This window comes from Podarcis filfolensis (genome assembly GCF_964270895.1).
Source record: "Podarcis filfolensis genome assembly, chromosome: 1".
Lineage (NCBI taxonomy): Eukaryota > Metazoa > Chordata > Lepidosauria > Squamata > Lacertidae > Podarcis > Podarcis filfolensis.
Window position 1 is genome coordinate 32,169,894 of NC_139604.1, and position 12,642 is coordinate 32,182,535.

The 12,642-nt window shown below is 41.7% G+C and overlaps 1 protein-coding gene across 1 annotated transcript; it reads left to right on the plus strand.

Annotated features, from left to right (window-relative positions):
* Positions 1-9,047: 9,047 nt before the first annotated feature.
* On the plus strand, positions 9,048-9,481 carry LOC310746761 (protein S100-A6-like). The gene has a single exon (XM_083580792.1). The coding sequence runs from the start codon at positions 9,126-9,128 to the stop codon at positions 9,396-9,398; it is 273 nt and encodes a 90-aa protein (XP_083436918.1). The 5' UTR covers positions 9,048-9,125; the 3' UTR covers positions 9,399-9,481.
* The last annotated feature ends 3,161 nt before the right edge of the window (positions 9,482-12,642 follow it).

Genomic DNA, 12,642 nt, shown 5'->3' on the forward strand with positions numbered 1-12,642 from the left:
TAAAATATAGTAAGAAGATATACCACGTTATGTGAACTTTGACCCTCAGGCAGCAGTGCTATAAAATATTACTACTGCCAACTGAGCAGACAGTACTAAGATAAATGGCCCCTTGGTTTGATTCTGACCAGCTCTGATGCCATCAGTATAGTTTTGAACTTAGGGTTGTGGGGGTTTTTGCTCAAATGTGTATCACGTTACATTTATTTATGCTGAACAAGAGTTGCCATTTTGTTGCCCGCTCCTACAAAGCTTACTGAAGTGTCTTAGGTGAAAGACACAAGCTTTTTGAAAGTCCAAGTATACAATTTCTACCAGAACACCCCTGTCCCTTGTTGACATCCTTGTTGACACTCTCAAAGAAGGTTAGTGAAACAGAGCTTTCCTTTGTCAAAGCCATGCTGATTCTTCTTGAGCAAGGCTCCTCATGCTTGATCATTTTAGAGTTTAATAATGCTTTTCATCCTAGAACTTCTTCTCATGTCACCTCCACTTGACTGAGTTCTTCACACTTGCTCCTTTGAAAAGTTGGTTCAGGCATGGATATCTCTCCTGCATCTTTCTCAGTGAAGGCAGCCATGCAAACATAAATCATTCAGCACCTCTGAAAGCTCCATTTCCTACTTTTATCGCAGCTTTCATTTCATCAGCTATTGGAAACACAGTATTTGGGACCGTATTTAAGATAATATTTAAGATTTTTATTGTTGGTCTTTAATGTTCTAGCAATATGCTCCTAAACTGACATTTGCTTTGCTGGATTTTGTTATCATTGGGCAAAACTTCTTAGGTTTTTAAAAAAACATTTCCTTGCTCCTTCACCATGCTGGCATTTGCTTGGTAGGCTAACCCATTCACACATCGCCCAAAAAAAGAGGACAGTAGAGGACACAACTTTGCACAACAGCTGTCTATGCATGTAGCTTAGAAGCACAGAAATATTTTCTGTAATTTAAATAAAATATACATCACTGCTGACCATCGTGGGGAAGACAGTCAGTAGGTGGTCTGTGTGCCTGCTGCATTTGCTTCCCAAGTGCTAACTTCCTCATAATTTTTTAGGCAGAAGGCAAAAACATCAATCTTGAACCAGGTTGTTGGCTGATTAATATTATACAGCCTTTTAAATGTGTTTGTGGTAGGAGGGGGGGTGTTGTTTTGTTGGTTCTGTTATAATTATATATTTGTGCTTCTGTCTTGTATTTTTATCTTGTGAACTGCGCTGAATATCTTTTGATGAAAGTCGATATATAAATCTAATAAATAAAAATAAAACAAATAACTGTTGATGGACAGTTATTTGATCTTTATTTATTGATCTTTATTTATTTCTTTGTTACCTTTAAAGGTAAAGGGACCCCTGACCATTAGGTCCAGTCGTGACTGACTCTAGGGTTGCGGCGCTCATCTCACTTTGTTGGCCGAGGGAGCCGGCGTACAGCTTCCGGGTCATGTGGACAGCATGACTAAGCCGCTTCTGGAGAACCAGAGCAGTGCACGGAAATGCCGTTTACCTTCCCGCCGGAGCAGTACTTATTTATCTACTTGCACTTTGTCGTGCTTTCGAACTGCTAGGTTGGCAGGAGCAGGGACTGAGCAACGGGAGCTCACCCTGTCACGGGGATTCAAACCGCCGACCTTCTGATCAGCAAGTCCTAGGCTCTGTGGTTTAACCCACAGCGCCACCCGTGTCCCTTTTGTTACCTTTACATGCCACCTTTTCATCCAATGAGCTCGTGGTGGAATGCATGGTTCCCCTCTCTCCATTTTATCTTCACAACAACCCTGTGAGGTAGGTTAGGCTAAGAGACAGAGACTGGCCCAAGGACACCCAAGGTCAGACTGGGCTGGGGCAGGCCTTCAAGCACATTTCCCCACAATCCGCCCGCCCATGTGCTTATACACAGAATGGTGGCAGAAATCTACAAAAGGGTTCAAACCACAGGATCAGTGTGCACAACAGGCTCCTAATCTGTGGACTACATCCTAGCTGAGCTTCCACTGTTGTCATTTAAAATAATTTCCAAGCATTTTGGAGAGAATTGATCCTCTTGAGTCTCCTTTTCTCCTTTTCTAAAACGACTTCTTTTTTAAAAAGTTATTTTCCATTGACATCAACTGTGACTCTGCTGGGCTTTTGCATATATGTTGAATCTGATAGCATTATGGACAGTGCTTCTAATCAGTTTGACAACACTTAACATCTCTCATCTGTTCCTTGGTGCTACATAGAATTGAGTCCAGAGTCACCTCCTCTCTGATTGCTTCTATGGCCAACTCTTCTAAGTGACAATCATTTCGAGAAATTTTGTTGTGCTCCAAGCATGTGTTGATGCAATCTATGTGAGGGTAACTGAAGGTTAAATGGGTGGGCTGTTCTGCCTGAGATGTGTGGATGTCCTGATGACGAAAAGTGATGCCAAAAGCAGTCCCATAGAAATTGACACAAGAATTTTTTTTGTGTGAAATGGGTCGTTGAATTCTGGGAGCCATTCATCAAGATGCGGTCCTTTAAATCAATTCACCCTGGTTTTGTAAGAGAAACACACATGTTGAAGCTGTCTTCCACGTGCATAGCTAATATCAATGCAAACTGCATTTGGATGTGCAATAGATCCACATCACAATGCTTGTATGTATTCCGCTGAATTGGCTTGATAAATCTTTTGATGCAGATAGAAGAGCAATATTCCCATTCAAGGCAATTAGTTTGTGATGTACAACTAGAGCTGGATTTCAGGCCGGTGACCCTGGGATGTTAGTTTTTATGCTGTCTGTTGAATCCCCTTCCCACTCTGTATATAACAAACACTGTTGTAATTATGAACTGATTTTTGCATCTTTTGTATGATTTGGGCATCGTATTAGCACCAGGGCTCTACATACACACACAATAGACAGATGATGATAGATAGATAGATAGATAGATAGATAGATAGATAGATAGATAGATGATAGATAGATAGATGATAGATAGATAGATAGAGTGTGTATAGTATGTATGTATGTATGTATATAGTGAAATGTAGAAAGAGATGGCCAGTTTTTCCTGAGTTCAGATTTTCTTGAGTTCAGATTTCAAGCAAGTGAACTTAATCCCAGTGTTCTCAGCTTCTCCTTGTGCCAGTCACAATTTCTAATTAGCTTTCCCAATGGAGGAAGAAGATGGATTATATTTTAATATCCAGAGACTAAAATTAGTTTATATTTTAGCAAGTTAGCACTTCTTAGCAGTTGATTTACTCTTGAAGCTGCAAAATCTGCGAGCTTTGCAATTAATCATGCGTTGGTCATTTTCTTTCAAAAAATGTTCATTTTGTCTGTCTGGATCATAATAGGGGAAAACATGTAATTTATGCAGTTTAGAAATTATAGCCTTGTGTTTAACTATGTCATAATATATTTTCTCACCCGTTCATTGTTCTTAACATGATAAAAGAATACAATTTTCCAGAGATTCGTTTAATCACCCTCCTTTAAAGAGAACATTCAATGGGTAGCTATAATTTAAGCATTAAAACAATTAGATATTTATAAATATCTAATTATTTTAGTTTTTTATGTGTTGTACATTTTAGCGTGTGAACACTACCCTTTTAAAAATGTGTGCATGCATCCATGTTTACAGGTTTAAAACAGTCTTTATCCAGACAAAGAGGCGTCATGCTACAGGTGTTAAAAGGCCAATAACATAATTGCTGAATTTTAAAATCACAGTGAATGTGCCGAAAATTTACTTGCTATCCAAGAGTAAATCATGGTTTTTAGCACACTTTAGCCAACCTCTACCAAAATATTAACCTGTAGACTGTTTGACATGCAAGAATAGTATATTAAAATGCTGGCTGCATACTGATCACTCACTATGCTGTGGCAGCAAATCAATTAGGCTACCAATTGTGTTCATTAGAACTCATTTAAATCTCAATTAAAAAGTTAATTAAAAGTAAGAGTGAAGAGGAAATCATGTCTAACATTCATATTAAATCCAAATCACCAAATTTATTTCAAATCCAAATCAACAATCAGGGTTGCCATTTAAAAAAAAAAAAGAGGGGGAAAAACATGTTAATCCAATATGTTTGCTTTGTAAATGGTTGTCTGAAATTTGCTTTTCTAGGTAGTCTTTGCTGTATTAAAACCCTGCTTTTTTCATACAGCAAGTATGAATACTGTCCTAACACACGATTCCATTGCCCACAAACCTCCGCAGCACATTTGGGCTGCAATCTTATATATACACATGTACTTAGGAATTCAATGGGATTGCATTGTCAGTTTCTTATCCAGGATCTTATGTGTTCTCCCTTTACTCATCCCATAATTCCATTTCCATTCACCGTAGTGGAGGGAACATATCTATGCATTTGTAAAGCTACTCGGTGTGAATGTTCTTGTGCTTGGGGATCTCCATGCTTGAATTTTTAAGCAAATGTGCACACAGAAATTTAGACGTCCTTTAACGAGTTGACTAACGAATTACGCTGTGAGACTAGTACAGATCACTCTGCTGCTTGCTTTTGTCCAACGGGCACGTACTTATTTAGACATATATACTCTGTCCTTTAAAATACACCCCCCCCCCGGAGCCTTATATCATTAAAAAAAGAACATTTTTGTAAAACAACAGCCCACAATTCAATATGGGACTAAACATATAAAAACACATCAGCATAATAACAAATGCAAGAGTTAGCAGAAAATAATTTGATAATTAAAAAGTCTTGAGAAATAAAAATGCCTTAAAGCAGAGAGAGTGGGGACTTGGTGGGGGCTTCATACTTGCAGACTTTCAAAGAAAATAGATACAAACATGGTAGAATACTAAGCACAAGCCAATATGTCAAGAACATAAGACGAGCCCTGGCCCAGACCCAAAGGCCTATCTACTTTAGCATCCTGTTTCCCATAGCGGCCAGGCAGATTGCTATAGGAAGCCCACAAGCAGGAGAAATGGGTAGGGCTGGGCGAATCAGACCATTTTGGTTTCACCCAGTTTCTTTGTTCCCCTCCCCATATTTCTTTATATTTCCACATCAGTATGGATTATTGTTATTGTTATTATTTTAAATGCCCCACGAAAATTCACCAGCATTTTCGTGTGAATTTCTCTTGATAGACGTATTTGGCATGCAATTTCCCCTAATACAGTGGTGCCTCGCAAGACGAAATTAATTCGTTCCGCGAGTCTTTTCGTCTTGCACGGTTTTTCGTCTTGCGAAGCACGGTCCGTCGCAACTGCACCTCTTCAAGCGGCTTTAAGAAAAAAGGAAACAAACTCGCAAGACATTTTCGTCTTGCAAAGCAAGCCCATAGGGAAAATCGTCTTGCGAAGCAACTCAAAAAACGAAAAACTTTCGTCTTGCGAGTTTTTCGTCTTCCGAGGCATTCGTCTTGCGAGGTACTACTGTAGACACATTTTTGCAAAGCAGTTTCTGGATGTTGTATATGCATTTTTTAAAACAACAACAACAAATATATATATATATATATATATATATATATATATATATATATATTGTGTGTGTGTGTGTGTGTGTGTGTGTGTTCATTTCTATGCACACTTTATCCCCATAGATGCATTTTTGAACATATTGCACAGCTGGAGAACTGCACTGCAAAATTTGGAGAAGTTTTGAAAGATGGCTGCGTTTTGGTTCACGCGTTGTTTCAAAAAGTGCAAGTGGAGGAGCTTAACCTTTAAACACAACGCGAATTGAATTTATCCTCCATCCCTACAAGAGGGAGAAAGCCCTTTCCTCCTGTTGCTTCCCCCAAACTGATAAACTGCCTCTGCTCCTAGGAGGTTGTATAAAGCCATCATGACTGGTAGCCATATCCACCATGAATCAATCTAATTCCCTTTTAAAGACATCTAAAATGGTGGCTGTCCCCATCTCTTGGCCAAGGCATCTAAAATGGTTGTTGTCCCCACCTCTTCTGCCAGCAAATGCCACAAGTAAGCTTTGTACTGCTGTGTTGCCGAGTGGTACAAATTTGTCCAACTCCAATTACTTGTGGGAATTCATTTCCCACCAGTTTGTACCCAGTTTCTCCCCTCTCGCCTTTATGTGCACCCTTATTTGGACTTCATTGACATCTGTTCAGCCCAGTTAGGAATTTAAAAGAGCCAGGCAGCCGAAGCTCTGATCTGCAGCAATCCTGGGTGGTTATTACGTCGCTTTGCAGCTTGCTGTGTGATGCAAATGACAGCGGAATTATGATATAGTAAGGACGATATATCTGTTCCCATTTATAAGCTCTTTTTATGTGTTGAAGAACTTGGGGCTTCCTTTCTCTTTGTTTCCTCAAGGCCCAATAAAAGTGGCCCCCGAGGTGGCTGTGATACTCTCCCTGACAAGGCACGGAAAGCATCTGACTAATTTTATATGCAGTTCTTGGCACTGAGGTCTGGGCAGAGGTGGGTTGGGTCCACCCATACTTCAGTCTCATTAATCATTTGGCGCTCTCCCTCTCTCTGCACCCCTCCCCCTTTCACCACCGCTCCCACCCCCACCCCACCCCTTGCAGCATCTTCTGGAGGAACCCTTCTCTTTATTCATTCAGACAACCCTTTGGATTAAACAGAGCCAGCTAAATGTCAAACCAAATCTGAGTCTTGATGCAGATAATCATTTCAATAATATTTCTCCATTTGTGCCCAAACACCCAGGGAATAAAGCTTTTCTGCTGTCAGGTAGTGTAAGACTGCAGTTGGTGTAAATGCTTGACATTGAGCCAGATGGCTTAGCCGTGCTTCAAACATATGTTCAACAAGCAGGCTTGCACACATTGGAATTTTATTATTTTGAACTGGTGAGGCATGCATATTTATTTACTTGACCCTTTCCGGTGTCACTTTGGTTTTAAAACAATCAGTTATAAAGCTCCCCCAAGCAGCAGGGTAGGCCTGGCTTATAAACCCCTGTCAGCTTTGCAGTGCATTCTGCAGGAAAAGCATTTCCCTTTTAAGGCTTCCATTTATCTATTTTAAGAAAAGGGGGGAAGTCCAGACTTTTTCTTCTTTTTAATATTTCCCTAGTGCTTGCAGTGCACACATGCACCTATTCAAAACAAAGCAAAACCAAGAATTCTAATTCTTAAATACATAAAGCTTATTAATTTAATCCCGATCCCTTCACCTCACACTTTTCTCTTCTGTTAACTTTAACATCCATGGCTGGATTCCAAAGGTCTGTTTCTGCACATGAAAAATGACTTTTCCTCACAAGAAAGCATAATGCAGGACGCCCTCAGAGACTCAGTTGTATGTGTGGAGCGTATAGCTTGGGCAAATGATGTAGAACAGCCCAAATGGCATTCACACACAAACACACAATTTCTGGCATTCTTGGGGCACAAGGCCTGTCACAAGATCATTGCTTTTCTGATCCAGACATTTGGGTGTGTCACCCTGCTGATCCTCTGCCAAACAGCTGAGAGAAACTTGCATGAGATATCAAGTCTACACAGCTGCATTTCCCCTGAATTTGTGCATTGTCCAAAAAAATCTGGATATTTTAGGAACTGCCTTTTTCACTACACATCAAAATTAAGACCTGAAGATACAACATGCACATATGATAGGCATAGGCAAACTTGACCCGCCAGATGTTTTGGGACTACAACTCCCATCATCCCTGACCACTGGTCCTGTTAGCTAGGGATGATAGGAGTTGTAGTCCCAAAAACATCTGGAGGGCCGAGTTTGCCTAGGCCTGACATAAGATCTAAAACAGAATGAAATCAAGAACGGGATAAAAAGAAAAATAAATCCAGAGAAATGCAGTAGGGATTGAGATCAATACAACAAATCTAAAATATATACTACCAATAATAATAATTGAAAGGGAAACGCCTGGGAATCACCTGTTGGTGAAATGACCACTAGATGAGCACTAGGGAGTAGGTTCCATAATAAAGGGGCCAACACTGAAAAGGTAGCACCTGATGAACATTATTTAACAGGGATTTCTGGAGGAATAGCCAAGAGGAAAAAGTCCTTCAGAAAACCTGGCCACAAACTGTTTAGGACTTTAAAGGTTAATACCAGGACTTAAATTTGACTTTGCAAATGGACCGGGAGCCAGCACAGATGGCAAAGCAGTTGCATGATATGATTCATCCAGCCAGTACCTCACATCAAACTTCTGCTACAAACAGGCCAAACCCTACGCCAAAGGATAAAAGGACATAAATCTGACATCAGGAATCACAAGACAGAGAAACCAGTAGAAAAACACTTCAGTCTCCCAGGACATTCTTTACAAGATCTCAAAGTAGTTGTCTTATTACAAAAGAATTTCAGAAATAGACTGGAACGAGAAGTTGCTGAAGTGCAACTTATTACCAAACTTAAAACCAGGGAGAGCCCTGGTCTGAATAGAGACATTGGATTCTTATCTCATTATACATGATAAAGCTATTTTTAGCCATCTCATCCCTTGCTTTTTCCTGGAAGACCAATTGCAGTCGTTAACAGTCGTCAACAGATTTACCACACCTATCAGTCAATCACCCATTCCCACCACCCTTCTGAGTAATACCCCTCCCCACTCTCTCACTATATACAAGGGTCTGGTGACTTCTGTTTCAGTGTAGAAGTGTGCATGCACACGGAAGCTCATACCAAGAACAAACTTAGTTGGTCTCTAAGGAGCTACTGGAAGCACCTTACACGGCTACCTACCTGTAACTTCTGCTACCCCTGTTTTGGACCATTTTCAAAGACAGTCCCACAGTAAAGCAAACCAGAAGTTAGCAGAGTGTAGATAATTGTAGCTCGGCTATCTCTGTCCATATATGGTCTTGGGTGATATAAGTTGGTAGAAGGTCTGATCCACTGAGGCATCCGTGCCTGGATCCAAAACACACAGTGTACTAGCCCAATGCTTTAGGAGGAGTGCAACTTCCTCAAAGACAGGTCAACCCCCATTCAGCTGAACAGGCAACCAACCACTTGTCTGGACTGAATCTCAGCTTATTGGCCTTCACCCAGTCCATTTCTGTGGCCAGGCACTGGTTCAGAGCACCAAGTGCCTCACTTAGATTTGATGAGGAGAGACCACTTTCCCCATCGTTTCCTGCCACTCAGTACTGGACCATCTCGCTTCTGATCTCTCACCATGGCAGCATCTCTTGACCAAGCTATTGGCCTGCTGGTTGTCACCTTCCACAAATGCGCCGGCAAGGATGGCTATAAGAACACCCTAAGCAAGAAGGAATTAAAGGAGCTGATCCAGAAGGAGCTCACCATTGGACCGAAACTGCAGGACTCAGAGATACAGGCATTAATGAAAGATCTGGACCGCAATAGGGACCAAGTGGTGAACTTCCAGGAATACATCACTTTCTTGGGTGCCCTGGCAATGATGTACAACGAAGCTTTGAGTTCGTAAATGTACACCCTGGTGGGTTGAGGTTTTGTGGTTCGGGATTATACCTCTGTAGGCAGTTTCATGTCCAATAAAATTTAAGTTTTAAAAGATTTGATGAGGAGAGCTGGAGCTGTGTGTCAGCCAAATACTGGGGCCACCTCAGTGCACATCTCCAGATAACCTTTCGCACTGGTTTCATGTAGAGATTCTCCACATAATGGCACACGGGGGTGGGTGGGTGGGTGGGAAGAGAATCCTAAATGATCAAGAAATCCTCCCGCTCATGGAAAACCTCTGAAGAGAGGGAGTGGAGACAATAACAATTACCCCTTCACTTCCAACAGAATCACCTACCTTCAAGCAACAGCAGAGGTGTCAGAAATTTATTCATTGCCTTGTTCTTCAAGGCTCAGCCCATAAAAATGGAGCCTACCATTGGCAGCAGGTTGCCGGTACAAGGTGGTACAGCTGGTATATGCACAGATATCAGAGGGAAACGTGTTGGGTGGGGGTTTGGGTTGAAAGGCCAGACCCACCCCCCACCCCCGGTACTAATCAATAAGCTGAGTGATAACCTATGCAAGGATTCTGCAGAAGGGGGAAATATGAATTCCATGAAAGAAATTATTTATTGCTAATAATTCAGCCAGTTTCTAATTTGGACATTACTTCTTATTGACTATTTTATTGCTCATTTAAAATATTTCATCATATAACCATCAATCACACGTATGCTAAATTATTTCCTCTGGAGCAGCATTTCAGCAGAATTAGAATAAAAGGTGCAGATATGGGCTCCTAAATACTGCATTTGTGGAACACGTACCCTATTAACGCACACTTACCAGCGAATCTCCAATATTGCTCAGTCTTCTCGCTGTGTAATAGTCCTACAATATTATAAAAAGCCATTCTTTATAAATAAAGTTTTTTTAAGTGCCATTGGGATGTAGGCAGAATCATTTCTATTTTGGGTGGGGGGGGTATATTCAACTGAGATTGATCTTATTCAATCTCAAAACCTTAAAGGTAGGGGCTGTGTGTGGGGTTGCATTCTGAGTCATTGCATGTGTCAGCAGAGTATGCAAAAGCCTGTTTCACTCCTTCCTGACCCTGACCCTGTTCTGCCCCTATTCCACCCTCTTCTGGGTGCGAAAACGGCACGTGCGTGCTTTGAACATGCACAAAATGGTCATTTCCTGTATTTGTTTTCAGTACCTGGGAAGACCACTCCAGATCTCATTTTTCTGCAAGGTGGGTCTTTATCTTGCCATGGTCCTATCTTCTAATATGAAGTCAAAGAATCGTAGAATTGTAGAGGTGGAAGGGACCACAAAGGCCATCTACTGCAATGCAGGGATCTTTTGCCCAACGTGGGGCTTGAACTCCAAACTCTGAGATTAAGTGTCCCATGCTCTACTGACTGAGCTATCAAGAAAGAGGGAAACAGTACTTCCAGGTGGCAGTGGTGGGTTTCTGTGGAGAGCTCCCAAGTGGAGTGTGCTGCTCTCGTCACATCACGTTTCTCCCTATAGGAACTTAGGAAACTGCCTCATATACCAAGGCAGGCTATTATTGATCCATCTAACTCAATACTGTCAACACTGACTGGTAGCAGCTCCCCAGATTCTTGGGCAGGAAGTATTTCTGAGCTCTGTCTGAAGATACCAGAGATGAAACCTAGGACCTTTTGAATGCAAAGCAGATGCTTTACCCTTGATCTACAGTCCTTCCTTGTGAAAGGCAGAAAAGCAAGGGGGGGCGGAGAGATTGTATCCAATAAACCTGCACAGCTCTAAGATGCCATAGAACTCAGCTGCAAACCCTCCACCCCACAATCTCAGTATAGCATATCTGGGGTACAAGAGACACATGAAACAATTAGCTTGCTACTGCAACTTTTCTACATCTGTATAAAACTAAAACACCATGCCTACAAAAGTAATGAAGCCCATCCTTCCTTGTGCCGATACAATGATCTGTAAATTGCATCCACTGCTCTCTTTGAAAGACAGGTGTTCTCTCTGTTGATCAAGGTGAACTAGAGAAATCATTGAAAAATATGATATTTTCCAATCCATTACACAGCTAGAAGTTAGTGCTGCCCAGTTATCATCTTTGTATTGTAAAGAGCTACAATAAGCATGCTCGTTTCTTTTTAAAAAAGGCTTATCCCAGTTATCCCACGATAGAATGAACAGGGCCAATTACCATATTTTTTGCTCTATAAGACTCACTTTTTCCCTCCTAAAAAGTAAGAGGAAATGTGTGTGCATCTTATGGAGCGAATGCAGGCTGCGCAGCTATCCCAGAAGCCAGAACAGCAAGAGGGATTGCTGCTTTCACTGCGCAGCGATCCCTCTTGCTGTTCTGGCTTCTGAGATTCAGAATATTTTTTTTCTTGTTTTCCTCCTCCAAAAACTAGGTGCGTCTTGTGGTCTGGTGCATCTTATAGAGCGAAAAATACGGGTAATTGTAAAAAAAACAGCAGGGAGGTTCAGCAGATCATGTGACAATAACTGTGTATGGGCATCATATAGGAGCTTCTACAGTACAAGCTCAGTTAATTAGAAGGATCACCAGATTTACTGCTATAGTAACGGTAAAAGGTAAAGGTAAAGGACCCCTGACAGTTAAGTCCAGTCGCAAATGACTCTGGGGTTGTGGTGCTCATCTCGCTTTACTGGCCGAGTGAGCCTACGTTTGTCCACAGACAGTTTTTCCGGGTCGTGTGGCCAGCATGGCTAAGCCACTTCTGGGAAAACCAGAGCAGCGCACGGAAATGTCGTTTACCTTCCTGCCGGAGCGGTACCTATTTATCTACTTGCACTTTGATGTGCTTTCGAACTGCTAGGTTGGCAGGAGCTGGGACCGAGCAACGGGAGCTCACCCCATCGCAAGGATCTGAACCGCTGACTTTCCTATCGGCAAGCCTTAGGCTCAGTGGTTTAGACCACAGCGTCACCCGCGTCCCATAGTAACAGTAGAAGGCTTCAATTAAGTGACTGGCAAAGGAGGAGGATGACCACCACTCCGAACACACACCAGGATATACAGGTTTGCTGTTTTGGCTTGATGAAAGCATGGCAAAGCAGTAAATAAAATGGAATGGCTCTCAGTATGGTGTTGCCTCACTTCCTGTTATCTTCACTTCCGAGTAGGGTTGTTAAAGTTTGGTTTTGCAAAGTCTGATACCTGGGTGGGTCCTGGGTACAGCTACACAGGACTGCATGGGCTTATACATGGGATTTGATGGTTCTCCCTC

Coding starts and splice junctions, on each gene's coding strand:
- LOC310746761 (XM_083580792.1), top strand. CDS start 9,126: ATGGCAGCATCTCTTGACCAAGCTATTGGCCTGCTGGTTGTCACCTTC.